We start from the raw sequence: 27,957 nt of genomic DNA, 5'->3' as shown, positions 1-27,957 counted from the left end.
ATGTGATGTATTTTTGCCAGCCAAGGTGTTTGTATTGCTGCTCAGGGCGCCCCCCCCCCCCCCCCCAGCGCCCTGCACCCTCAGTGACCGGAGTGTGTGGTGTGCATGAGGAGCAATGGCGCACAGCTGCAGTGCTGTGCGCTACCTTGGTGAAGACTGATGTCTTCTGCCGCCGATTTTCCGGACCTCTTCTTGCTTCTGGCTCTGTAAGAGGGCCGGCGGCGCGGCTCTGGGACCGGACTCCGAGGCTGGGCCTGTGTTCGGTCCCTCTGGAGCTAATGGTGTCCAGTAGCCTAAGAAGCCCAAGCTGGCTGCAAGCAGGCAGGTTCGCTTCTTCTCCCCTTAGTCCCTCGATGCAGTGAGCCTGTTGCCAGCAGGTCTCACTGAAAATAAAAAACCTAAAACTAACTTTTTCTAAGAAGCTCAGGAGAGCCTCCTAGATTGCACCCTGCTCGGTCGGGCACAAAAATCTAACTGAGGCTTGGAGGAGGGTCATAGGGGGAGGAGCCAGTGCACACCAGATAGTCCTAAAGCTTTCTTTAGATGTGCCCAGTCTCCTGCGGAGCCGCTATTCCCCATGGTCCTTACGGAGTTCCCAGCATCCACTAGGACGTCAGAGAAATGCACACACAGTGCAACAACCTTATGGGCCCCACACACTGGCAGATAACACTGACCGATATAAACAAGTTTTCAAGGGTGCCCAGTCGCTTATGCATGCAGGCCAATATGGACAATCTCGTCCATATTAGCATGCACTGCTATGGAGCCGGGGGGGGGGGGGGGGGGGGCGAGGTGAAACCACTCCCCTGCCGCCAAATCGACTGCTGCCCATATCGGCCTTTGGGCACCTCGGCGAAACATCGCCGTATGTGTAGGGAGCATTAGTGTATGTGAGCCTCCAATCCATTCTCAATCAGAATCAGTTTCACTAGTGCTGAAGACATCGCCATCTTGCATTTGCAATTGCAATATTACACTCTTACTAGATTTAGCCTACAGTAGATCTCTCCTTTACCCCCAGGTCCATCCTGCAGATGCAAGTACCAGAACCAGAGTGCTTTGGGTATGTGCAGAGTAATTTTGGGGGTAATCCTTAGTTGATCGCAGCAGGAATTTTGTTAGCAGTTGGGCAAAACCATGTGCACTGCAGGGGAGGCAGATATAACATGTGCAGAGAGAGTTAGATTGGGGTGGGGTGTGTTCAATCTGCAATCTAAATTGCAGTGTAAACATAAAGCAGCCAGTATTTACCCTGCACAGAAACAAAATAACCCACCCAAATCTAACTCTCTGCACATGTTATATCTGCCTCCCCTGCAGTGCACATGGGCCCTCATTCCGAGTTGTTCGCTCGGTAAAAATCTTCGCATCGCAGCGATTTTCCGCTTAATGCGCATGCGCAATGTCCGCACTGCGACTGCGCCAAGTAAATTTGCTATGCACTTAGGATTTTTACTCACGGCTTTTTCATCGTTCTGCTGATCGTAATGTGATTGACAGGAAATGGGTGTTACTGGGCGGAAACAGGCCGTTTTATGGGCGTGTGGGAAAAAACGCTACCGTTTCCGGAAAAAACGCAGGAGTGGCCGGAGAAACGGAGGAGTGTCTGGGCGAACGCTGGGTGTGTTTGTGACGTCAAACCAGGAACGCCAAGCACTGAACTGATCGCAGATGCCGAGTAAGTCTGGAGCTACTCAGAAACTGCTACGAGGTGTGTAATCGCAATATTGCGAATATATCGTTCGCAATTTTAAGATGCTAAGATTCACTCCCAGTAGGCGGCGGCTTAGCATGAGCAAATCTGCTAAAATCCGCTTGCGAGCGAACAACTCGGAATGAGGGCCATGGTTTTGCCCAACTGCTAACAAAATTCCTGCTGCGATCAACTCAGAATTACCCCCTTTACCACTACACCAGGGGTTCTGAAACGGTGTGCCATGTGTGACACCCTAGGGTGCCTCAGGGTTGGTGGTTCAGGACCAATTCAAAAAGTATTTCTTGTCAATGTAATAGACAAAACTAGTGCTTGTGGCTGCCTATCATAAAATATGTGGAGATACAGAAACAAATCTTGTCCCTCACCACACAATCGAACCCAAGGCTGATATTAAATGAAGTAAATTATGTTTATATTTTTTTCTAATTTTCTTAATAAGAAACTTTTGGTCTAGGGCCGGCGTGAAAAAAAATAAGATTTTGCACTTACCGGTAAATCTATTTCTCGTAGTCCGTAGAGGATGCTGAGATTCCGTAAGGACCATGGGGAATAGACGGGCTCCGCAGGAGACATGGGCACTTTAAGAAATACTTTAGACTCTGGGTGTGCACTGGCTCCTCCCTCTATGCCCCTCCTCCAGACCTCAGTTAGAGAAACTGTGCCCAGAGGAGATGGACAGTACGAGGAAAGGATTTTTGTTAATCCAAGGGCAAGATTTATACCAGCCACACCAATCACACCGTATAACTTGTGATAAACTACCCAGTTAACAGTATGAACAAACAACATAGTCTCGGTCCAAACTGATGAACTATAATATAACCCTTATGTAAGGACAAACTATATACAAGTCTTGCAGAAGAAGTCCGCACTTGGGACGGGCGCCCAGCATCCTCTATGGACTACGAGAAATAGATTTATCGGTAAGTGCAAAATCTTATTTTCTCTAACGTCTTAGAGGATGCTGGGACTCCGTAAGGACTATGGGGATTATACCAAAGCTCCCAAACGGGCGGGAGAGTGCGGATGACTCTGCAGCACCGATTGAGCAAACAGGAGGTCCTCCTCAGCCAGGGTATCAAACTTATAGAACTTTGCAAAAGTGATTGACCCTGACTAAGTAGCAGCTCGGCAGAGCAGTAGTGCCAAGACCCCTCGGGCAGCCGCCCAAGACGAGCCCACCTTCCTAGTGGAATGGGCCTTAACCGATTTCGGTAACGGCAATCCTGCCGTAGAATGCGCCTACTGAATCGTGTTACAGATCCAGCGAGCAATAGTCTGCTTTGAAGTAGGGCCGCCAACCTTGTTGGGTGCATACAGGACAAACAGTGCTTCTGTTTTTCTGATCCTAGCCATTCTGGCCACGTAAATTTTCAAAGCCCTGACCACATCAAAGGACTCGGAACCATCCAAGTCACGTGTAGCCACAGGCACGACAATAGGTTGGTTCATATGAAAAGGATGAGACCAGCTTATGTAGGAATTGAGGACGGGTCCGCAACTCCGCTCTATCCATATGGAAACCCAGATAGGGGTTTTTATGTGATAAAGCCGCCAATTCCGAAACTCGCCTAGCCGAAGCCAAGGCTAACAACATGACCACCTTCCAAGTGAGATATTTTAACTCCACTGTTTTAAGTGGTTCAAACCAATTTGACTTAAGGAAACTTAACACCACGTTAAGGTCCCAAGGTGCCACCGGAGGTACAAAAGGAGGCTGAATATGCAGTACTCCCTTCACAAAAGTTTGTACTTCAGGTAAAGAGGCCAATTCCTTTTGAAAGAAAATGTATAAGGCCGAAATCTGAACTTTAATGGAGACTAATTTTAGGCCCAAATTCACTCCAGTTTGTAGGAAGTGAAGAAAACGGCCTTGATGGAATTCTTCCGTAGGAGCAGTCCTGGCCTCACACCAAGAAACATATTTTCACCATATTCGGTGATAATGTTTAGACATCACGTCCTTCCTAGCCTTTATTAGTGTAGGAATGACCTCATCCAGAATAACTTTTTCCGCTAGGATCCGGCGTTCAATCGCCATGACATCAAATGCAGCCGTGGTAAGTCTTGGAACAGACAGGGACCTTGTTGTAACAGGTCCTGCCTTAGAGGAAGAGGCCACGGATCTTCTGTGAGCATTTCTTGCAGATCTGGATACCAGGTCCTTCGTGGCCAATCTGGAACAATGAGAATTGTTCTCACTCCTCTTTTTCTTATTATCCTCAACACCTTGGGTATGAGAGGAAGAGGAGGAAACGCATATACCGACTGGAACACCCACGGTGTCACTAGGGCGTCCACAGCTACCGCCTGAGGGTCTCTTGACCTGGCGCAATACCTTTGTAGCTTTTTGTTGAGACGGGATGCCATCATGTCTATTTGGGGTAGTCCCCACCGACTTGCAATGTGCGCGAAGACTTCCTGATGAAGTCCCCACTCTCCCGGATGCAGATCGTGTTTGCTGAGGAAGTCTGCTTCCCAGTTGTCCACTCCCGGAATGAACACTGCTGACAGAGCGCTTACATGATTCTCCGCCCAGCAAAGAATTCTGGTGGCTTCCGCCATTGCCACTCTGCTCCTTGTGCCGCCTTGGCGGTTTACATGAGCTACTGCGGTGATGTTGTCTGACTGGATCAGAACTGGTCGATTGCGAAGTAAGATCTCCGCTTGACGTAGGGCGTTGTATATGGCCCTTAGTTCCAGGATGTTGATGTGAAGACAAGTTTCTTGACTTGACCAAAGTCCTTGGACATTTCTTCCCTGTGTGACTGCTCCCCAACCTCGGAGGCTCGCATCCGTGGTCACCAGGATCCAGTCCTGAATGCCGAACCTGCGGCCTTCCAGGAGGTGAGCACTGTGCAGCCACCACAGGACAGATATCCTGGCTCTGGGAGACAGGGTGATCCTTTGATGCATTTGTAAATGAGACCCGGACCATTTGTCCAGTAGGTCCCATTGAAAAGTCCTCGCATGGAACCTGCCGAAGGGGATGGCCTCGTACGAAGCCACCATCTTCCCCAGGACACGGGTGCAGTGAAGCACTGAAACCTTTTTTGGCTTTAATAGGTTCCTGACCAGAGCTATGAGCTCCTGAGCCTTTTCCATCGGAAGAAAAACCTTTTTCTGTTCAGTGTCCAGAATCAGGCCCAAAAAGGTCAGACGCGTTGTTGGAACCAGCTGGGACTTCGGAATATTGAGAATCCAGCCGTGCTATTGCAACGTCCTCACTGACAGTGACACGCTGTCCAGTAACTTCTCTCGAGATCTTGCCTTTATCAGGAGATCGTCCAAGTATGGGATAATTGTGACACCCTGCTTGCGCAGGAGCACCATCATTTCCGCCATTACCTTGGTGAAAATTCTCGGGGCCGTGGAAAGCCCAAACGGCAACGTCTGAAATTGGTAATGACAGTCCTGTACCGCAAATCTCAGAAACGCCTGGTGAGGAAGAAAAATCGGAACATGAAGGTAAGCATCCTTTATGTCCAGGGAAACCATCCAATCCCCCCCCCCCCCCTCCAGGCTGGCGATGACCGCTCTAAGCGATTTCATCTTGAACTTGAACTTTTTCAAGTACAGGTTCAGGGATTTCAGATTCAAAATGGGTCTGACCGAACCGCCTGGTTTCGGAACCACAAACAGGGTTGAGTAATACCCCTTTCCTTGCTGGAGAAGAGGAACCTTGACTATCACCTGCTGCAGGTACAATTTTTGAATTGCAGTTAACACTAACTCTCTTTCTGACGGAGAAGCTGGCAGAGCCAATTTGAAAAAACGGCGAGGAGGCATCTCTTCGAATTCCAGCCTGTATCCCTGAGAAACAATCTCTATTGCCCAGGGATCCACCTGTGAGTGAACCCAGACTTGGCTGAAAAGTCGAAGACGTGCCCCCACTTGAGCTGACTCCCCCAGGGAAGCCCCAGCGTCATGCGGTGGATTTTGCAGACGTAGGGGAGAACTTCTGCTCCTGGGAACTAGCTGTGTGCAGCTTTTTTCCCTTACCTCTACCTCTGGCAAGAAATGACGATCCCCGTACCTTCTTGCTTCTATTTGAATGAAACGACTGCATTTGATAATGAGGTGCCTTCTTAGTATGTTGCGAGGGAATATAAGGTAAGAAATTCGATTTACCGGTCGTAGCAGTAGAGACAAGGTCCGAGAGGCCTTCTTCAAACAACTCCTCCCCCTTGTAAGGCAACGACTCCAAATGCCGCTTTGAGTCGGCATCCCCCGTCCACTGTCGGGTCCACAAGAGTCGCCTAGCAGAAATAGACATAGCATTTATTCTGGAGCTTAGTAAACAAATGTCTCTGAGCATTCCGCATATATAAAGCTGCATCTTTGATATCCTCTAGGGTCATTAGAATGGTATCCTTCTCTAGGGTGTCAATCTCCGTAGATAAGGAATCTGTCCATGCTGCGACAGCACTACACACCCAGGCCGATGCCATAGCCGGCCTAACAATAGTACCGGAATGTGTGTAAATGTACTTCATGGTAACCTCCTGCTTACGATCAGCAGGATCCTTGAGGGTAGCTGTATCCTGGGAAGGCAGTGCCACCTTCTTGGACAAGCGTGTCAGCGCCTTGTCTACTTTAGGCGAAGATTCCCATTGTATCCTGTTCTTTTGTGGAAAGGGATACGCCATAAGAATCCTTTTGGGAACTTGTAGTCTCCTATTTGGTGATTCCCAAGCCTTTTCGCACAATTCGCTTAGCTCAAATGAGGACAGAAAAGCAACCTCAGGCTTTTTCCCTTTATGCATGTGTACCCTCGTGTCAGGGACAGGGGGTTCTTCAGTGATATGCAAAACCTCTTTAATGGCAACCCGTTTCTATAATACTTGTCCCTCTAGCCAATTAAGGCACAATTTGAGACGCACAGGATTACCTTGTTACATTACTGAAGTTTGAGACACATATTTGTATCCAAACCCCAAGGAGTCCGGGCAATATGCCAAGGTCTTTATAGAAACATTAAAGTAGCAACTTGGATACAATTGTAGTGTAGTGTATCACAAATTGAAAACAAATACAGAACAATACTAACTTATATTAAGACAGTGATAATAGGACAGACACAAAACAGACACTCAGTTTTTTAATAAATCTATGTTTATTCTTTCTTATCTGTAGTGCACAGTGTTGTCATACTTTCACAAAAGTGTCATTCATGTTTTTTAAATATTTTGCATACAAGTTAATAATCAAGACATGTAAAAGCGTAACATGTCAGAATTTTCTTAATTAAAACAATTAAGAAGTTATATTTTAATTCTTTGTGCACCATAAACAGATCCTTTTCTTTTCTCTTTTCCTTACCTTGTATTACGATATGATCTGTTGTAGCACCCCCAAAAAGTACATGAACAATTAATGTTATATATAAATTAGGGGTATCCCTTTTCTTCCTGTGCAACTGATTCCCCTTCCTTTTTCCTTAACGATAAACCTCATCCCAGCCTTAACAAATATCTATAAACCTATCCCCTCTGCTACCTTTTCATAATTATTGAAGCATGTGATTATCTCAGATAACCATCCATCTCTCAACTCTCCCATGATGATCTATACCCATGTATTTTTAGGGGCAGATTCAATTAACTGCAGGCATCTAGCAGTGCCAGACGTAATTCAATTGCAGCTTGAAGTACACAGGTTACACTTACCACAAATTTCTGTTCGCACCCTCCTGAGGTGTCCTTACTGCAGCAAAAGCATTAATCCATAGCTCCAGGAAGTTAAGCCTGCAGCTAACACACATTAATTCCGAGTTAACGCACTAGGAAATAGGCTTATAATTCAATAGCTCCGGACGTTAAAGTTAGAGTCTATCTGCCCATGGAAGGAACAACAGCTAACTGGGTCTGCCCCTCAGTATCCTCTTTCAACATGTGTTGTCTTCCCAACATTTCACCTCAGATATTCACTTTTCAGTTCAAACATTGGGGTCTATTTACCAAGCCTTGGACAGAGATAAAGTTGCTGGATATGAAGTGCCAGCCAATCAGCTCCTAACTGTCATTTTACAAATAGCCTGTGACATGGTAGTTAGGAGCCGATTGGCTGGTACTTTATCTCCATCCAAGGTACTTTATCTCCATCCAAGGCATAGTACATAGACCCCATAATTTTTGAATACCCAAGACTATAATATTCCCTATATGGGCGGAGGTCTGGACTGCACACCCTAATAATATTCCAATTAGGGATCAGAAGCTACCTACAAAAAGGTACTTTTTGTCTATCTCTTGTTGGCAATAATGTCTACCTTTTTAGTTCACTGCCTATGTGCTAGTCTGGTCTCTGAATGTTTTATATTCAACAAAGGACCAATCCATATAAACACAAAAAGAAAAAAATGTATAATTTATATTATATATATATATATATATATATATATATATATATATATATATATATATATATATAAATATATATATATATATATATATATATATATATATATAAAACAATTCAGATACACACATCTGACAATGGAAAACAAGTTCACGCACTTTACCTCCCACAGAACTATTTCAATTCCCCCTAAATAAACTTTTTTCCTACAAAATCTATTTTGAATGCAGTGATTAGACTAATACCCCATTTGCACAGAGCTGTTGACCTGGGTTATTGCTGGGTCTACCCAAGTGGCAACTTGGTGTAAAAGGGTCCTTGAAAAATAACCCATGTTGAGTGACCAGGAAACCCCACCCTGGTAGCGACCAGGGTTGGACCCAGGTAACGATGCAGTGTTAACAGCTAAACCAAGATCAAGCTTAAAAGCTGCTGATTGGCTGTGTATGCAGAGGTCCGCCTTAAGGGAGGGTCAGTGAGTGACATGCAGGGCAGACCCGGGTTCACTCACATTGCCAAAAGCAGGTCACACCCGGGACTTGTGCACGCGTCCTTTCCAGGTGCGATCTCTTTCAGACTGGCAGCCCCAACACAGAATACTGCTGTGTTGATGGCGTAACGTGTGGAGGCGGTACTTGGAGATCAGATGATCTCCAAGCGCCGCCTGCTCCTATAGTGTGAATGGGTAGTGGGTCACATCGACCCGGCAACCCATTCACACCGCACAGAAACCTGTGTTTAACCCTGCTTTAAACATAGGTTGAAATGCCAGGTGACTTGACCTGGGATATTTCTCCTGCACCCTTTCACACTGCAATAAAAGCCAGGTTACTGCACATTCACATGCAATAACCTGTGTTATTTTTGGCTGTGTAAAATGGGTATAAATGGGGTTGACCAGGGAATAAACTGGGTCCAATGTGCAGTGTAAACAGGGTCTGACCCAGGTTGGAACTGTATCCGGAAACCTGGTTCGAACCTGGGTTTTTGGTGTAAAAGTGATCCGATTCAGAGGTGAACATGGAAGGGCTTACAATAGCATCTATTGGCTGTTGCCTGTCTGCGACCTTATGCAAATGATGCTATAAAGTCCCTCCCTAGTGTACATATGCAAGTCAAAATGTGTAAGGCTGAGACACCCACTTTTAGCATCTGTACATGCGGCTGAGACACCCACTTTTAGCATCTGTACATGCTTAAATACTGACTGTTGCATCTTTAGGTGAACTATTGAACGCACCATCGAAACATGCATCAGACCTATGGCAGGTGCTGTATGGCCTCACATGTGCGCGGTGGGGTATATGCATACACAACCACTTTTATAGACACTCTCATAACACGGCCAGAAGATGACCATTCTCTGTACATGTGCCAAGACCCCTCCATCAACGCCCAGGAAGATCACTCTCCAATACATTTCTCGCCTGAATTTACAACGGCATCTATGTAGAGACAATTGGCAATAGCAGAAACAGCTCCACTACATCGGACATTGCATGCACTTCTGAATGTGTCCCTGTATCTACTACTTATACTGTAAGCTACGAACAAGAACAAACATGCATCTCTTCGCTTGTTCCAAAACAATCCCTAACGTCATCACTCTGCACAATATCTACGCATTTCACCCTCTGACTCCCAAGCCAGAAATAATAAGTAGCTGCATCACACAGCCCTAATAAGTATAGTTTCCTCACTGCAATCTGGCTGAACCTACAGGTATTAAATGGCACCTCACCTTAAGTATCTGACACCTAGATTGTAAACATGGCCCTCTTACAATTCTGGGTATTAACAGTCAAATAGGTATTCGGGTGTTTGTTCCCAAATGTTACAAAAATAATAAACTAAAACTAGAGACCGAATATCTGGCATTCTAGACTGTCACAGTTGATAAGTAATATTGTTAGTAAATAGTTGAAAGTAATCAGGTTTTATAGGTCTTAAAAAAAAAAAAAAGAATTCTCCAATTAGGACATACAGTATCAGCCACATACCAAACATTCAATTGGTGTTGGCAAACAGGATAACCAAGAATAATTACGTTTCTCCTAGAGGTCTACTTGCTACTTTGCTTCTTTTGCCTGGCTTTTTGACGGCTGGTCAAAACTGGCGTGTGCGAAAATAAGATTTTACTCACCGGTAAATCTATTTCTCGTAGTCCGTAGTGGATGCTGGGGACTCCGTAAGGACCATGGGGAATAGACGGGCTCCGCAGGAGACTGGGCACTCTAAGAAAGATTTAGTACTACTGGTGTGCACTGGCTCCTCCCTCTATGCCCCTCCTCCAGACCTCAGTTAAGGAAACTGTGCCCGGAAGAGCTGACATTATAAGGAAAGGATTTTGGAATCCAGGGTAAGACTCATACCAGCCACACCAATCACATCGTATAACTTGTGATCAACTTACCCAGTCAACAGTATGAACAACAGAGCATCAAACAATGGATGCCAACATAACATAACCCTTTATTAAGCAATAACTATATACACGTATCACAGAAAATCCGCACTTGGGACGGGCGCCCAGCATCCACTACGGACTACGAGAAATAGATTTACCGGTGAGTAAAATCTTATTTTCTCTAACGTCCTAGTGGATGCTGGGGACTCCGTAAGGACCATGGGGATTATACCAAAGCTCCCAAACAGGCGGGAGAGTGCAGATGACTCTGCAGCACCGAATGGGCAAACACAAGGTCCTCCTCAGCCAGGGTATCAAACTTGTAGAACTTAGCAAATGTGTTTGAACCCGACCAAGTAGCCGCTCGGCAAAGCTGTAATGCCGAGACCCCTCAGGCAGCAGCCCAAGAAGAGCCCACCTTCCTTGTGGAATGGGCTTTCACAGATTTTAGATGCGGCCATCCAGCCGCAGAATGAGCCTGCTGAATCGTGTTACAGATCCAGCGAGCAATGGTTTGCTTTCAAGCAGGCGCACCCAGCTTGTTGGGGGCATACAGGATAAACAGCGAGTCAGTTTTCCCGACTCCAGCCGTCCTGGCTACATAGATCTTCAAAGCCCTGACTACATCAAGCAACTTGGAATCCTCCAAGTCACGAGTAGCCGCAGGCACCACAATAGGTTGGTTCAAATGAAAAGATGACACCACCTTCGGCAGAAATTGCGGACATGTCCGTAATTCTGCCCTGTCCATATGGAAAACCAGATATGGGCTTTTGCATGACAAAGCCGCCAATTCTGACACACGCCTAGCCGAAGCTAAGGCCAATAGCATGACCACTTTCCACGTGAGATACTTCAGCTCCACGGTCTTAAGTGGCTCAAACCAGTGGGATTTCAGGAAACCCACACGTTGAGATCCCAAGGTGCCACTGGTGGCACAAAAGGGGGCTGAATATGCAGGACTCCCTTAACAAACGTCTGAACTTCAGGAAGAGAAGCCAGTTCCTTTTGAAAGAAAATGGATAGGGCCGAAATCTGGACCTTTATGGACCCCAACTTCAAGCCCATAGTCACTCCAGACTGTAAGAAGTGTAGGAACCGGCCCAGCTGGAAGTCCTCAGTAGGGGCCTTCCTGGCCTCACACCAGGCAACATATTTTCGCCATATACGGTGATAGTGTTTTGCGGTCACGTCCTTCCTAGCCTTTATCAGCGTAGGAATAACTTCTTCTGGAATGCCTTTTTCCGCTAGGATCCTGTGTTCAACCGCCATGCCGTCAAATGCAGCCGCGGTAAGTCTTGGAATAGACAGGGCCCCTGTTGCAACAGGTCCTGTCTGAGAGGCAGAGGCCACGGGTCCTCTGTGAGCATTACTTGCAGTTCCGGGTACCAAGTCCTTCTTGGCCAATCCAGAACAATGAGTATTGTTCTCACTCCTCTTCTTCTTCCGATTCTCAGCACCTTGGGTATGAGAGGAAGAAGAGGAAACACATAGACCGACTGGAACACCCACGGCGTTACCAGTGCGTCCACAGCTATCGCCTGAGGGTCTCTTGACCTGGCACAATACCTTTATAGTTTTGCTGAGATGGGACGCCATCATATCTACCTGTGGCAGCTCCCATCGATTTGTAATCTGAGTGAAGACTTTGTGATGAAGTTCCCACTCTCCCGGGTGGAGGTCGTGTCTGCTGAGGAAGTCTGCTTCCCAGTTGTCCACTCCCGGAATGAACACTGCTGACAGTGCTTGCACGTGATTCTCCGCCCAACGAAGAATCCTGGTGGCTTCCGCCATCGCCACTCTGCTTCTTGTGCCGCCCTGGCGGTTTACATGAGCCACTGCGGTGATGTTGTCTGACTGAATCAGCACCGGTTGCTTGCGAAGCAGAGGCTCCGCTTGACTCAGGGCGTTGTATATGGCCCTTAGTTCCAGGAGATTTATGTGCAGACAAGCCTCCTGACTTGACCACAACCCTTGGAAGTTTCTTCCCTGAGTGACTGCCCCCCACCCTCGGAGGCTCGCATCCGTGGTCACCAGGACCCAGTCCTGTATGCCGAACCTGCGGCCGTCGAGAAGGTGAGCACTCTGTAGCCACCACAGAAGAGACACCCTGGCCCTGGGGGACAGGGTGATCAGCCGATGCATCTGAAGATGCGATCCGGACCACTTGTCCAACAGATCCCATTGAAAGATCCTCGCATGGAACCTGCCGAAGGGAATGGCTTCGTATGATACCACCATCTTTCCCAGGACTCGTGTGCAGCGATGCACCGACACCTGTTTTGGTTTCAAGAGGTCCCTGACTAGAGTCACGAGCTCTTGAGCCTTCTCCGCCGGGAGAAACACCTTCTTCTGGTCCGTGTCCAGAATCATGCCCAGAAAGGGCAGACGCGTTGTAGGAATCAGCTGCAACTTTGGGATATTCAGAATCCAGCCGTGCTGTTGCAACACTGCCTGAGAGTGTGCTACGCTGATCAGCAACTGCTCTCTGGACCTCGCCTTTATGAGGAGATCGTCCAAGTATGGGATAATTGTGACTCCTTGCTTTCGAAGGAGCACCATAATTTCTGCCATAACCTTGGTAAATATTCTCGGTGCCGTGGAGAGCCCAAACGGCAACGTCTGGAATTGGTAATGATAGTCCTGTACCACAAATCTGAGGTACTCCTGATGAGGTGGATAAATGGGGACATGCAAGTAAGCATCCTTGATGTCCAGAGACACCATAAAATCCCCCTCTTCCAGGCTTGCAATGACCGCTCTGAGCGATTCCATTTTGAACTTGAATCTTTTCAGATAAATATTCAGGGACTATAAATTCAATATGGGTCTGACCGAACCGTCCGGTTTCGGTACCACAAACATTGTGGAATAGTATCCCCTTCCCTGTTGAAGGAGGGGGAACCTTTACCACCACCTGCTGGAGATATAATTTGTGAATTGCCGCTAACACTACTTCCCGTTCCATGGGGGAAGCTGGCAGAGCCGATTTGAGGTAACGGTGAGGGGGCATCACTTCGAATTCCAGCTTGTATCCCTGAGACACAATCTGTATAGCCCAGGTATCCACCTGTGAGCGAACCCACTGGTGGCTGAAATTTCGGAGACGCGCCCCCACCGCTCCTGGCTCCCCCTGTGAAGCCCCAGCGTCATGCGGTGGATTTAGTGGAAGCCGGGGAGGACTTCTGTTCCTGGGAACTAGCTGTATGGTGCAGCTTCTTTCCTCTACCCCTGCCTCTGGCAAGAAAGGACGCACCTCTGACCTTTTTGCTTCTTTGCGAGCGAAAGGACTGCATTTGGTAATACGGTGCTTTCTTAGGCTGCGAGGGAATATATGGCAAAAAGTTTGACTTCCCAGCCGTAGCTGTGGAAACCAGGTCCGAGAGACCGTCCCCAAACAATTCCTCACCCTTGTAAGGTAACACCTCCATGTGCTTCTTGGAGTCGGCATCACCTGTCCACTGCCGAGTCCACAGGACCCTTCTGGCAGAAATTGACATTGCATTTATTCTAGAGCCCAGTAGGCAAATGTCCCTCTGGGCATCCCTCATATATAGGACAGTGTCTTTTATATGCCCCAGGGTCAGCAAAATGGTATCCTTGTCTACGGTATCCATTTCCTCAGACAGATTATCTATCCATGCTGCTACAGCACTACACATCCAAGCCGACGCAATTGCCGGCCTCAGCAGAGTACCTGAATGTGTATAAACAGATTTCAGGATACTTTCCTGCTTTCTATCTGCAGGATCCTTTAGTGCGGCCGTATCCTGTGACGGCAGGGCCACCTTCTTAGATAAGCGTGTGAGAGCTTTATCTACCATAGGGGAGGATACCCAGCGCATCCTGTTCGTTGGCGGGAAAGGGTACGCCATAAGTAACCTTTTGGAAATCAGCACTTTCTTATCGGGGGAATCCCACGCTCTTTCACATAATTCATTTAACTCATTTGAAGGGGGAAAAGTCACCTCTTGCTTTTTCTCCCCATACATATAAACCCTCTTGTCAGGGACAGGGTTTACCTCTGAAATGTGCAAAACATCCTTCATTGCTATAATCATGTAGCGGATGGCTTTAGCCATTTTAGGCTGCAATTTTGCATCATCGTCATCGATACTGGAGTCAGAATCCGTGTCGATATCTGTCAACAATTTTGGATAGTGGGCGCTTTTGAGACCCTGACTGCCTCTGCGCTGTAGGATCAGGCATGGGTTGAGACCATGACTGTCCCAAGGTATCAGCTTTATCCAACCTTTTATGTAAGGAGTTTACATTATCATTTAACACCTTCCACATATCCATCCAATCAGGTGTCGGCACCGTCAGTGGCGACACGTCATTCATCTGCACTTGCTCTGCCTCCACATAGCCCTCTTCGTCAAACATGTCGACACACGCGTACCGACACACCACACACACACAGGGGATGCTCTATATGAGGACAGGACCCCCACAAGGCCTTTTGAAGAGACAGAGAGAGAGTATGCCAGCACACACCCCAGCGCTATATGACCCAGGAGTCACACAGTAACTTAGTGTTTACCCAGTAGCTGCTGTATATATGATTAATGCGCTAAATTTATGTGCCCCCCCTCTCTTTTTACCCTCTTTCTACCGTGAATCTGCAGGGGAGAGCCTGGGGAGCTTCCTCTCAGCGGAGCTGTGGAGAGAAAATGGCGCTGGTGAGTGCTGAGGAAGAAGGCCCCACCCCCTCAGCGGCGGGCTTCTGTCCCGCGATTTTGTGTAAAATTAATGGCGGGGGCTCATGCATATAACAGTGTCCAACTGTATATATGCTGCTTTTGCAGGAGGTACTTAATTGATGCCCAGGGCGCCCCCCCCTGTGCCCTGCACCCTACAGTGACTGGAGTGTGTGGGCGCAATGGTGCACAGCTGCAGTGCTGTGCGCTACCTCATATGAAGACAGGCGTCTTCTGCCGCCGATTTTGACGTCTTCTTGCTTCAACCCGCCGGCTTCTGACTTCTGGCTCTGCAAGGGGGACGGCGGCGCGGCTCCGGACGACAAGGTCAGGTCCTGTGTTCGATCCCTCTGGAGCTAATGGTGTCCAGTAGCCTAAGAAGCGCAACCTAGCCGCAGTTAGTAGGTTTGCTTCTCTCCCCTCAGTCCCACGTAGCAGAGAGTCTGTTGCCAGCAGAAGCTCTCTGAAAATAAAAAACCTAACTAAAATATTTTCTTTCTTAGTAAGCTCAGGAGAGCCCACTAAAGGCACCCAGCTCTGGCCGGGCACAGATTCTAACTGAGGTCTGGAGGAGGGGTATAGAGGGAGGAGCCAGTGCACACCAGTAGTACTAAATCTTTCTTAGAGTGCCCAGTCTCCTGCGGAGCCAGTCTATTCCCCATGGTCCTTACGGAGTCCCCAGCATCCACTAGGACGTTAAAGAAAATAGGATTTTAATACCTACCGGTAAATCCTTTTCTCTTAGTCCATAGAGGATGCTGGGGACACTTCAAGAACCATGGGGCTTAGACGGGATCTGCAGGAGACATGGGCACCCTAAGACTTTCAAAGGGGTGTAAACTGGCTCTTCCCTCTATGACCCTCCTCCAGACTCCAGTTATAGGAACTTTGCCCAGGGAGACGGACATTTCGAGGAAAAGGATTTATTGTTAAACTAAGGTGAGATACATACAAGCTCACACCTCAAGCACGCCATACAACATGGCATTCAACAACGCAAGTCAACGGCATGAACATCAGCAACAGGCTGAACATAAACGTAACATGCGTGTAACCATTACTAATAACTGCAGATACAGTACGCACTGGGACGGGCGCCCAGTATCCTCTACGGACTAAGAGAATTAGGTATTAAAATCCTATTTTCTCATACGTCCTAGAGGATGCTGGGGACACTTCAAGAACCATGGGGTTTATACCAAAGCTCTAGAAAGGGCGGTAGAGTGCGGACGACTCTGCAGCACCGATTGACCAAACATGAGGTCCTCATCAGCCAGGGTATCAAACTTGTAGAACATTGCAAAGGTGTTTGAACCCGACCAAGTAGCCGCTCGGCAAAGTTGTAAAGCAGAGACCCCCCCGGGCAGCCGCCCATGATGAGCCCACCTTTCTGGTAGAATGGGCCTTCACCGATTTCGGTAACGGCCATCCAGCCGTAGAATGAGCCTGCTGAATCATATGACAGATCCAGCGTGCAATAGTCTGCTTGGAAGCAGTAGCTCCAATTTTATTGTGAGCATACAGGACAAACAGAGCCTCTGTTTTCCTAAACTGAGCCGTTCTGGCGACATACATTTTCAAAGCTCTTACTACATCGAGAAGCTTAGATTCCAGCAAGGCGTCAGTAGCCACTGGCACCACAGTAGACTATTTCAAGTGGAACGATGAAACCACTTTCGGCAGAAACTGCCGATTGCTGATGAGTCCTCAATTCTGCTCTATCTTCATGGAAGATCAAATAAGGGCTCTTGTGAGATAAGTCCGCCAATTCAGACACCCGCCTGGCGGATGCCAAGGCCAACAGCATGAACACTTTCCAAGTGAGGAATTTCAACTCCACCTTTTGTAAAGGTTCAAACCAATGAGATTGAAGGAATTGCAACACCACGTTAAGATCCCACGGTGCCACAGGGGGCACAAAGGGAGATTGGATGTGCAACACACCTTTCACAAAAAAGTCTGAACTTCTGGAAGGGAGGCCAATTGTTTTTGGAAAAAAAACTTGATAAGGCTGAAATTTGTACTTTAATGGAGCCCAACTTTAGGCCCACATCCACACCTGCTTGTAGAAAATGGAGAAAACGGATGAATGAAATTCTTCTGTAGGAGCCTTCTTGGATTAACACCAAGACACATATTTTCTCCAAATACGGTGGTAATGTTTCTAGCCTGAACAAGTGTGGGAATACCCTTTTGGGCTAGGATCCGGCGTTCAACCGCCAAGCTGTCAAAACGTAGCCGCGGTAAGTCTTGATATACGCACGGCACCTGCTGTAACAGATCCTCTCGTAGAGGAAGAGGCCATGGATCTCCTATGAGTAATTCCTGAAGATCTGGATACCAAGCCCTCCTTGGCCAGTCCAGAACAATGAGGATCGCCTGAACCTTTGTTCCTCTTATGATCCGTAGCACCTTTGGAATGAGTGGAAGCGGAGGGAACACATACACCGACTGAAACACCCATGGTGTCACTAGGGCGTCCACTGCTACTGCTTGAGGGTCCCTCGACCTGGAACAATATTTCTGAAGTTTCTTGTTGAGGCGAGACGCCATCATGTCTATTTGAGGAATTCCCCAACGACTTGTCACTTCTGCAAAGACCTCTTGATGAAGACCCCACTCTCCTGGATGGAGATCGTGTCTGCTGAGGAAGTCTGCTTCCCAGTTATCCACTCCTGGAATGAAGATCGCTGACAGAGCGCTTGTGTGTCTTTCCGGCCAGCGGAGAACTTTTGTGGCCTCTGCCATTGCTGCTCTTCTCTTTGTTCCGCCCTGGCGGTTTATGTGCGCTACTGCTGTTATATTGACCGACTGGATCAGGACGGGCAGATTGCGAAGATGATGTTCCGCTTGAAGAAGGCCATTGTAAATGGCCCTTAACTCCAGAACGTTTATGTGTAAACAAAGTTCCTGGCTTGAACATCTTCCCTGGAAGGTTTCCCCCTGTGTGACTGCTCCCCAGCCTCGGAGACTCCCATCTGTGGTCACTAGGATCCAGTCTTGGATCCCGAACCTGCATCCCTCTAGGAGGTGAGAGCTGTGCAGCCACCACAGGAGTGAGAGATTCTGATCTTGGAGGACAGGATTATTTTCCGGTGCATGTGCAGATGGGATCCGGAACACTTGTCCAACAGGTCCCACTGAAACACTCTGGCATGGAATCTGCCAAATCGAATGGCCTCGTAGGCCGCCACCATCTTCCCCAGCAATCGAGTGCATTGAAGGATTGACACTCTCGCTGGTTTCAGAATTTGTTTGACCAGACTCTGAATTTCTAGAGCCTTTTCCACTGGAAGAAAGACTCTGTAATTCTGTGTCAAGAATCATTCCCAAAAACGACAGCCGTTTTGTCGGAATTAACTGTGACTTTGGCAAGTTTAGGAGCAAACCATATTGTTGCAGAACTGTTAGGGAGAGCGCAATGTCCTGCACCAGTTTTTCCTTGGATCTCGCCTTTATCAGGAGATCGTCCAAGTACGGGATAATTGTGACTCCTTGCTTGCACAGAAGAACCATCATTTCCGCCATTACCTTGGTGAAAATCCTCGGAGCCGTGGACAGACCAAACGGCAATGTCTGAAATTGGTAATGACAATCCTGAATGGCAAACCTAAGGTAAGCCTGATGCGGAGGATATATGGGGACGTGTAAGTAGGCATCCTTTATGTCGACCGACACCATAAAATCCCCTTCCTCCAGACTGGAGATCACTGCTCGGAGAGATTCCATCTTGAATTTGAATTTTCTTAGGTAGAAATTCAGGGATTTTAGGTACAGAATTGGTCTGACCGATCCGTCCGGCTTCGGGACCAGGAACAGACTCGAATAAAAGCCTTCTCCCTGTTGTGACAGGGGAACCCCGATAATGATTTGATTTTGACACAACTTTTGTATTGCATCGCATACTACCTCCCTGTCCGGAAGAGAAGCTAGTAAGGCCTATTTGAAAAATCGACAAGGGGGAACGTCTTGAAACTCTAGTTTGTACCCCTGGGACACTATTTCTAATGCCCATGGGTCCAGGTCCGAACGAACCCAGAACTGACTGAAGAGTTTGAGACGTGCCCCCACTGGTGCGGACTCCCGCAGAGGAGTCCCAGCGTCATGCGGTGGATTTGGCAGAAGCCGGGAGGACTTCTGCTCCTGGGAACCCGGCACGGCCGGAGATCTTTTACCTTTTCCTCGTCCTCTATTAGCAAGGAAGGAATAACCTCGGCCTTTTTTGTATCTATTTGGCCGAAAGGACTGCATCTGATAGTGGTGAGCTCTCTTTTGTTGTGGAGGAACATAAGGCAAAAAAGACGACTTACCCGCGGTAGCCTTAGATACCAAATCAGCGAGGCCGTCACCAAACAATACACCACCTTTATACGGTAGAGACTCCATAGCTTTCTTAGAGTCAGCATCAGCATTCCATTTATGAATCCACAATGCCCTCCTACCTGAAACTGCCATGGCATTGGCCTTTGATCCCAAAAGGCCAATATCTCTCGCTGCTTCCTTTGGGTAGGCTGCAGCGTCCCTGATATAACCCAGCGTTAAAAGGATGCTATCCCTATCCAGGGTATCTATATCAGATGACAAGTAATCTGCCCACTTCTCGATAGCACTACTTACCCATGCAGATGCAATGGTTGGTCTGAGTAGTGTACCTGTGGTGACGTAAATGGATTTTAACGTATTTTTCGGTCTACGATCCGCAGGATCCTTACGGGCTGCCAGGTCAGGAGACGGTAGAGCCACCTTTTTAGACAACCGTGATAGAGCCTTGTCCACAATGGGGGGTGATTCCCACTTTTCTCTATCCACAGAGGGAAAGGGATAAGCCACCGGAATCCTTTTGGGAATCTGAAACTTTGTCAGGATTTTCCCACAGCTTTTCAAAAAGAGTATTCTGTTCATGAGCGGGAGGAAACATTACCTCAGGTTTCTTTCCCTTATACATACAGCCCCTTTTATCAGGAACAGTAGGGTCCTCAGTGATATGCAATACGTCTTATCGCCACAATCATTTACTGAATGTTCTTTACCAATTTTGGGTCTAATCTGGTATCACTATAGTCGACACTGGAGTCAGTGTCCGTGTCGGTATCTGTGTCTGCCAACTGAGCAAACGAACGCTTATGTGACCCCAAAGGGGTCTGGACTTGTGATAACACAACCTCCACAGACTTCTTCCATGCCTGGTTTTGAGACTCAGATTTATCCAATCTGTTACTAATAAGAGCCACATTAGAATTCAAAGCATTCAACACATTTACCCAATCAGGAGTCGGCGGTGCCAACAGGGTCACTACCACAGCCGTTTCTGTCCCTAATAGAGTCTCCTCCTGGGAAGAGCACTCAGCCTCAGACATGCCGACACACGTGAACCGACACCTACAGACACACTGGGCATATAGGGAACAGACCCACAGTAAAGCCTGTCAGAGAAACACAAATGGAGTTTGCCAGCTCACAACCTAGAGATTATCCCGGTTCTGAAACTCTTATATATTGTCTCAGACCTGTAGCGCCCCCCCCCCCCCCCCCGTTTTGCACCGTTACTTGTACAGCAGTGTTAAGGACCAGCGTCTCTGCAGCTCTGTGAAGAGAAAATGGCGCTGAGTAGAGCTGTGAGGGCTAAGCCTCGCCCCCTTAAAGGCGCGCTTCAGCCCCACTATTTTTTTAACATATTTATACTGGCAGGCTTAGGATTTAGTGCCTAGGCACTTATACCACTCTTTGCCAGTCTCATATGAGGTTTTATATGCTGCCCAGGGCGCTCCCCCACGCCCTGCACCCTGTAGTGCCGCTGTGTGTGGTAGCATGGCGCGCAGCGCGATCGCTGTGTGGTACCTCAAAGCCGTCACTGAAGTCTTCTGATCTTCTACTCACCTGTCTTCTGACTTCTGGCTCTGCAAGGGGGGTGACGGCAGGCTCTGGGAATGAACCCCTAGGCGTACTTATTGTTTTAAACCCTCAGGAGCTAATGGTGTGCTGTAGCCAAGAAGCAGAGCCTTTAACTCACTGGAAGTAGGTCTGACTTCTCTCCCCTAAGTCCCACGAAGCAGGGAAATTGTTGCCAGCAGTTGTCCCTGAAAATAAAAAACCTAACATAAGTCTTTTTCAGAGAAACTCAGTAGAGCTCCTCAGAGTGCATCCAGTCTGCCTGGGCACAATTCTAAAACTGGAGTCTGGAGGAGGAGCATAGAGGGAGGAACCTGTTCACACCCCTTTGAAAGTCTTAGGGTGCCCATGTCTCCTGCAGATCCCGTCTATGCCCCATGGTTCTTGAAATGTCCCCAGCATCCTCTAGGACGTATGAGAAACAGACCTTCCTTTACAAAAGCTTTCAAAACTGGATTTTGATGTAAAATGAATGTTGATCACCTTTCTCCACATATGATTATTATACCAACCCTCCTCCCCCTATATTGTCATACACAGACCACATTTAAAACACATCAGTTACATATTTCTGTAAATCTACACACGTAGTAGAAATGCAATACTGATGCACATAAGACTCATTGCAAAACTAAATCTAGAAGTTGAGACACGTATATTCAAGAATGTTCCTCTTCTGCATACAAGTAATAGTCCACTGCGAGTTGACAGTTGGTAGTTGAGCAGCTGGCATTGTCTATTGTTTAATGTCCGTGTACCTCAAAAATTAGAGACAAGTGAGCAAAACGGACGTCATATTTGGCTTCAGCATCACAAGAAGCTTCTCCAAAATCTCCCTTATATGATTGCCAATAAAATCAGTGTTGATCAGAGTAATTAAAGAGAATAGCTCACAATGGGGGTCATTCCGAGTTGTTCGCTTGCTAGCAGATTTTAGCAGCATTGCACACGCTAGGCCGCCGCCCTCTGGGAGTGTATCTTAGCATAGCAGAATAGCGAACGAAAGATTAGCAGAATTGCGAATAGAAATTTCTTAGCAGTTTCTGAGTAGCTCCAGATCTACTCACAGATTGCGATCAGCTCAGGCCGTTTCGTTCCTGGTTTGACGTCACAAACACGCCCTGCGTTCTGCCAGCCACTCCCCCGTTTCACCAGACACTCCCGCATTTTTCCCTGACACGTCTGCGTTTTTCCGCACACTCCCAGAAAACGTCCAGAAACACCCACTTCCTGTCAATCACACTCCGATCACTTCAACAATGAAAATTCTTCGTTCGGACGTGAGTAAATCTACTAAGTTTTGTGCTAAAATACTTACCACATACGCACTGCGTACCATGCGCATTTTTGCCTTAAATCGCTCCATTGCGAAAATCGTCAACGAGCAAACAACTCGGAATGACCCCCAATAAACCATCCATAAAGACACAACCACTTTCCCAAATTGAATTAATTTTCTTATAGACTGTATGGCTATTTCAGTGGGTTTGGTATGTTTTACCGGCAGACGGAATGCCGGCTGTCAGTATACAAACAGCTGCATCCCGTCTGCCGGAATCCCAGCAGCGAGTCCTCTCGCGGGCTCGCTTCACTCGCCACAGGTTCTATTCCCACTTGGTTGGTGGTGTGGACGCACCAACCGAGTGGAACTATCCTGTGGAGTTCGGGATTCCAGCCGTCGGTATGTCACCGGCTGTCGGGATCCCGGCAGCCGGTATTTTAACTGCCTCCCATTTCAAACAATTCAAGCAAAGTGTGTATTCTGTCAACTAACAGGGATTACACTGTCCAGGTGCCCTGCTATTATTCTTTTATGCTATTTAGTTCATGTATCACTCCTGGTCTGTGATGATGGGTGAACTCCTAACCATATCAGTGAGGTTGCTGTTCCACCGTTGAAGCTAGAACCACACAAATTTCCATATGCAGGATACTGTCCTACTACACTACTCCATATTACTGAATTTTATATTCACACATTACACTTAGCACCTTTCTACAGTAAAATCATACTTGCTGTCGGGCTTGTGTGCTAGAAGTCCTGCAAAACTTTGCATGATCAGGTCCGTTGTATTATTAAATACCAGACAAAAACTTAAAATAGTAAAAATACAACCAGTACCTTTATTTATAAATGTTCGTTTGAAATAATCTCCATGAGAGATTCATAAATAGCGAAATCACTGAGATCCTGAATCATCTCATCTAAAAGTTCATCACCAAGCAAGAATCCTTCCATGCTGTGCACAGATTTGCCGATTCGATGGTCAGTAACACGGTCCTGAGGGAAGTTGTAAGTTCGGATTTTTTCTGACCTTCCTTTTGTCCCCACCTGGAGAACATAAATTCAATAAAATATTCATAAAAGAAGACAAACTAAAAATATGCGTATACCCCACATACATAAAACGAGATTTATGGTAAGAACTTAACGTTGTTAGATCTTTCTGCGAGGTACACTGGGCTCCACAAGGATCAACGTCGGGGTGTAGAGTAGGATCTTGATCCGAGGCACCAACAGGCTCAAAGCTTTTGACTGTTCCCAAGATGCACAGCGCCTACTCCTCTATAACCCCGCCCTCATGCACAGGAGCTCAGTTTCGTTAACCAGCCCAATGCAGTAGCAAGTACCAGAGACAACAAATGCTCGTAGCCAATTACACTACACACTCACCGCAGGAGAGGGTGTCAGCGGCTATGCCAATACCAACCCACAGAAGCTAAGTGCGTCAGGGTGGGCGCCTTCTGGAGCCCAGTGTACCTCGCAGAAAGAGATTTAACAACGGTAAGTTCTTACCATAAATCTCGTTTTCTGCTGCGGGGTACACTGGGCTCCACAAGGATCAACATCGGGGATGTCCTAAATCAGTTCCTTATGGGAGGGGACGCACTGTAGCGGGTACAAGAACCTGGCGTCCAAAGGAAGCATCCTGGGAAGCGGCGGTATCGAAGGCATAGAACCTTATAAACGTGTTCGCTGAGAGCCACGTAGCAGCCTTGCACAATTGTTCAAGGATCGCACCACGGTGGGCCGCCCAAGAAGGTCCGGCCGAACGAATAGAATGGGCTTTAATGGTAGCAGGAACTGGACGCCCAGCCTGCACATAAGCATGTGTAATCATCATTCTAATCCATCTGGCCAAAGTCTGCTTTGAAGCAGGCCAGCCACGTTTGTGAAAACCAAACAGTACAAAAAGAGAATCAGATTTCATAATAGAGGAAATTCTCTTTGCATAGATACGGAGAGCCCATATCACATCCAAAGACCGCGCTTTGGAAGACAACTCAGGAGAATTAAAGGCTAGAACCACAATTTCCTGGTTAAGGTGGAACGAGGACACCACCTTAGGTAAATAACCTGGCCGCGATGTAAGAACCGCCCAGTCACGGTGAAAAATCAAATAGGGAGACTTACAGGATAAGGCACCCAAGTCCGAGACCCTTCTAGCTGAAGCAATCGCCAGCAAGAATAGGACCTTAAAGGGAATGCCACTTAAGGTCAGCAGAGGCAAGAGGCTCAAACGGAGACTCTTACAAGGCCTCCAAAACCACCGACAAGTCCCAGGGGCCACAGGTGGCACATAAGGAGGCTGAATCCGCAACACACCCTGAGTGAATGTATGGACATCAGGTAGGGTAGCAATTTTCGTCTGAAACCAAACCGACAAGGCAGAGATGTGAACCTTGAGGGAGGTCAGACGGAGGACTAAATCCAGGCCCTGTTGTAGGAAGCTCAATAGTTTGGCCGTACTAAACTTGAAAACATCATGAGTGTGAGACGCACACAAAGTAAAGAAAGCATTCCAGACCCTATTATAGATCCGAGGAGAAGCCGGCTTACGGGCCTTCAACATAGTTTGAACGACCGCCTCAGAAAAACCGTTGGCCCTCAGGATGGAAACTTCAAAAGTCATGCTGTCAAAGCCAGACGGGCTAAATCCTGGTAAACACAAGGGCCCTGAACGAGGAGGTCTGGTCGTTGTGGAAGTAGAAGGGGACAATCGCAAGAGAGAGCCAGCAGATCGGAGAACCAGTGCCGTCTGGGCCACGCTGTAGCGACCAGAAGCAGGTTTACTCCCTCTTGCTTGAACTTCCATATTACTCTGGGCAGGAGTGACACCGGAGGGAACACATATGGCAGATGAAAGTTCCATGGAATTGCCAGAGCGTCCACGAACGCAGCCTGAGGATCCCTTGTTCTCATTCCGAAGACCGGAACCTTGTGATTGTGTCAAGACGCCATCAGATCCACATCTGGAAGGCCCTACGTGTCCACCAGAAGTTGAAGCACCTCCAGATGGAGGCTCCACTCTCCGGCGTGTATGTCCCGATGACTGAGCTAGTCCGCTTCCCAGTTCAGAACGCCCGGAACGAACATTGCGGATATGGCCGCAGATGGCGTTCTGCCCACTGAGGAATCCGTGATACTTCCCTCAGTGCCATGCGGCTTTGAGTGCCGCCTTGATAATTGATGTACGCCACCGTGGTGGCGTTGTGCGACTGTACTTCAACAGGTCTGTTCTGTATTAGATGCTGGGCCATTGTCAATGCATTGAACACTGCCCGCAGTTCCAGAATATTGATCGAGAGCAGAGACTCCTCCTTGGTCCACCGACTCTGAAGAGAGTGTTGTTCCAACACCACGCCCCAACCTCTCAGACTGGCATCTGTCGTCAGAAGGACCCAGTCGGATATCCAGAAGGGATGGCCCCTGCTCAATTGTTGGTCCTGTAGCCACCAGCTCAGTGACAGGCAGACCTCAGGAGACAATGAGATCATGTGAGATCTGATCCAGTGAGGCAGGCCGTCCCACTTGGGCAGAATTAATTTCTGCAGAGGGCGAGTGTGGAACTGAGCATACTCCACCACGTCGAAAGCCGACACCATGAGACCCAGCACTTGCATTGCCGAATGATTTGACACTTGGAGACAAGATAGGAAGCATCAAATCCTGTCCTGAAGCTTCAGGACCTTCTCCTGAGACAGGAACAACCGTTGGTTGTGAGTGTCCAATAACGTTCCCAGATGTAACATGCTCCGAGCAGGAACCAGGGAGGACTTTTTCCAGTTGATCAGCCACCCGATGGCTTTCATGCACTGGACCGTCCAAGTACGGTAGGATCCTGACCCCTTGACTGTGGAATGTAGCCGCTATGACTTTGGTGAAAACTCGGGGAGCCGTTGTCAAACCAAAGGGTAACGCCCGAAATTGGTAATGAAGCAAACCTCAGGTACTGCTGATGAGATTCCGCATTAGGAATATGTAGGTAAGCATCCTGTATGTCCAGGGAGACCATATAGTCCCCAGGCTCCAAGGCCAGAACAATAGAGCGCAGTGTTTACATACGAAACTTGGAGATCCGCACATGCTCGTTCAAGGACTTCAGATTGAAAATGGCCCGCGAGGATCCGTTCGGTTTCGGGACTATGAACAGCGGTGAATAGTACCCCTTGCTTCTCTGAGCCAGAGGCACCTGTACTACCACTCCTGTGCTCAGGAGGGAATGTACCACCGAGTGCAACGTGTTTGCTTTTGCCGGATCCAGAGGCACATCTGTCAGGCAAAATCGATGAGTGGGAGAAATCTTGAAGGGTAAGGCGTAACCTCGAGCAACGACTTCCCTCAGCCAGGTATCTGAAGTGGTCTTCAACCATTCCTGGGCAAAACCTAGAAGTTGGCCCCCCACCCTGGGATCCTCCAGAGGGAGGCCCGCCCCGTCATGCTTGTCAGTTTTGGAAGCCGGCTGACGGGTGGCCCAGGCACGCTTCGGTCAGGGCTTGACAGGTCTGGAAGCACGAGTTTGCTTTGGGTACGCCTGACCTTTTGCTTCTCCTGGAGGACGAATGGGCCGAGGGAAAGTACTTTTAGCCTTCTGTGTGGAAGGAGCCGTACTAGGTAGGCAAGCTGTTTTAGCAATAGCCAGATTAGCCACAATCTTATTGAGGTCTTCTACAAAGAGACTGTCTCCCTTGAAAGGAAGCACCTCCAGGGTTTTCTTGGAATCCATATCCACAGACCATGACCTCAACCAAAGGATAAGTCTGGCCAAGACGGATGTAGTAGCAGCCTTGGCCACGAGCACCCCGGCATCGGAGGCCGCCTCCTTAAGGTACAGAGAAGCCATGGTAATATATGAGAGACACTGTCGAGCATGCTCAGATGCATTCAAAGGCAGCTCCGCCTCAAGCTCCTGAGCTCCTGAGCCCACGCCTCAACAGCCCAAGCTGCTGCAATGGTTGGCCTACGCACAGCCCCCGTTAGGGTGTAAATCGCTTTCAAACAACCCTCCACACGTCTATCCGTCGGTTCCTTCAGAGAGGTGATGGTAGTTACCGGCAGAGCAGAGGAAACTACCATACGACCCACATGAGAGTCTACAGGCAGAGGAGTTTCCCAATTTTTACATATCTCTGCGAGAGGATAGCAAGCCAACAGTCTCTTATTCGGTGTGAATTTTGTCCCCGGATTTTCCCAGGATTCCTGACACATGTCAACCAGGTGTTCAGAATGAGGTAAAACTTGTTTAACCACCTTCTTGCGTTTAAACCTATCCGGTTTCTTAGAGACAGTCTCGGGCTCAGGATCATCAGACACCTGAAGAATGAGCCTAATTGCCTCAATCAAATCTGGGACATCCACCAATGACTTCCCTTCCCCATCAGAAACATCTGTGTCAGTGTCTGTGGGGTCAGTATATGCACCATCCTCGTCAGAGGACGTGTCTGGAATAGCAGTGGATTGGGTGGAGGTAATGGCCCGCTTAGAAGACTACTTAGTCTTAGGAGGGCGAGAGCGACACTTAGATTTAGTCACAGACTAGTTCAAATGCTGTAACTGAGTGGAAAGTTGATCTGCCCATGGCGGGTTAATAGCAGGGACC

At 47.9% G+C, this 27,957-nt stretch overlaps 1 protein-coding gene across 2 annotated transcripts in view; it reads right to left on the bottom strand.

Annotated features, from left to right (window-relative positions):
• Positions 1–27,957, bottom strand: part of MTRF1L (mitochondrial translation release factor 1 like) — a 165,629-nt gene that overhangs the window by 67,501 nt on the left and 70,171 nt on the right. The window contains exon 7 of one of the 2 annotated variants that reach the window (XM_063917849.1): positions 23,199–23,408. In XM_063917849.1, coding sequence (XP_063773919.1) covers positions 23,205–23,408 — 204 coding nt within the window. In that variant the 3' untranslated portion in view covers positions 23,199–23,204. Of the gene's footprint in view, positions 1–23,198; positions 23,409–27,957 lie in introns of those variants that run through there. The other variant, XM_063917851.1, reaches the window with a different exon arrangement.

The sequence above is a fragment of the Pseudophryne corroboree genome, chromosome 4 (genome assembly GCF_028390025.1).
Source record: "Pseudophryne corroboree isolate aPseCor3 chromosome 4, aPseCor3.hap2, whole genome shotgun sequence".
Classification (NCBI taxonomy): domain Eukaryota; kingdom Metazoa; phylum Chordata; class Amphibia; order Anura; family Myobatrachidae; genus Pseudophryne; species Pseudophryne corroboree.
The sequence above is the reverse complement of the archived record's forward strand: the minus strand, read 5'-3'. Positions and strand labels throughout refer to the sequence as shown.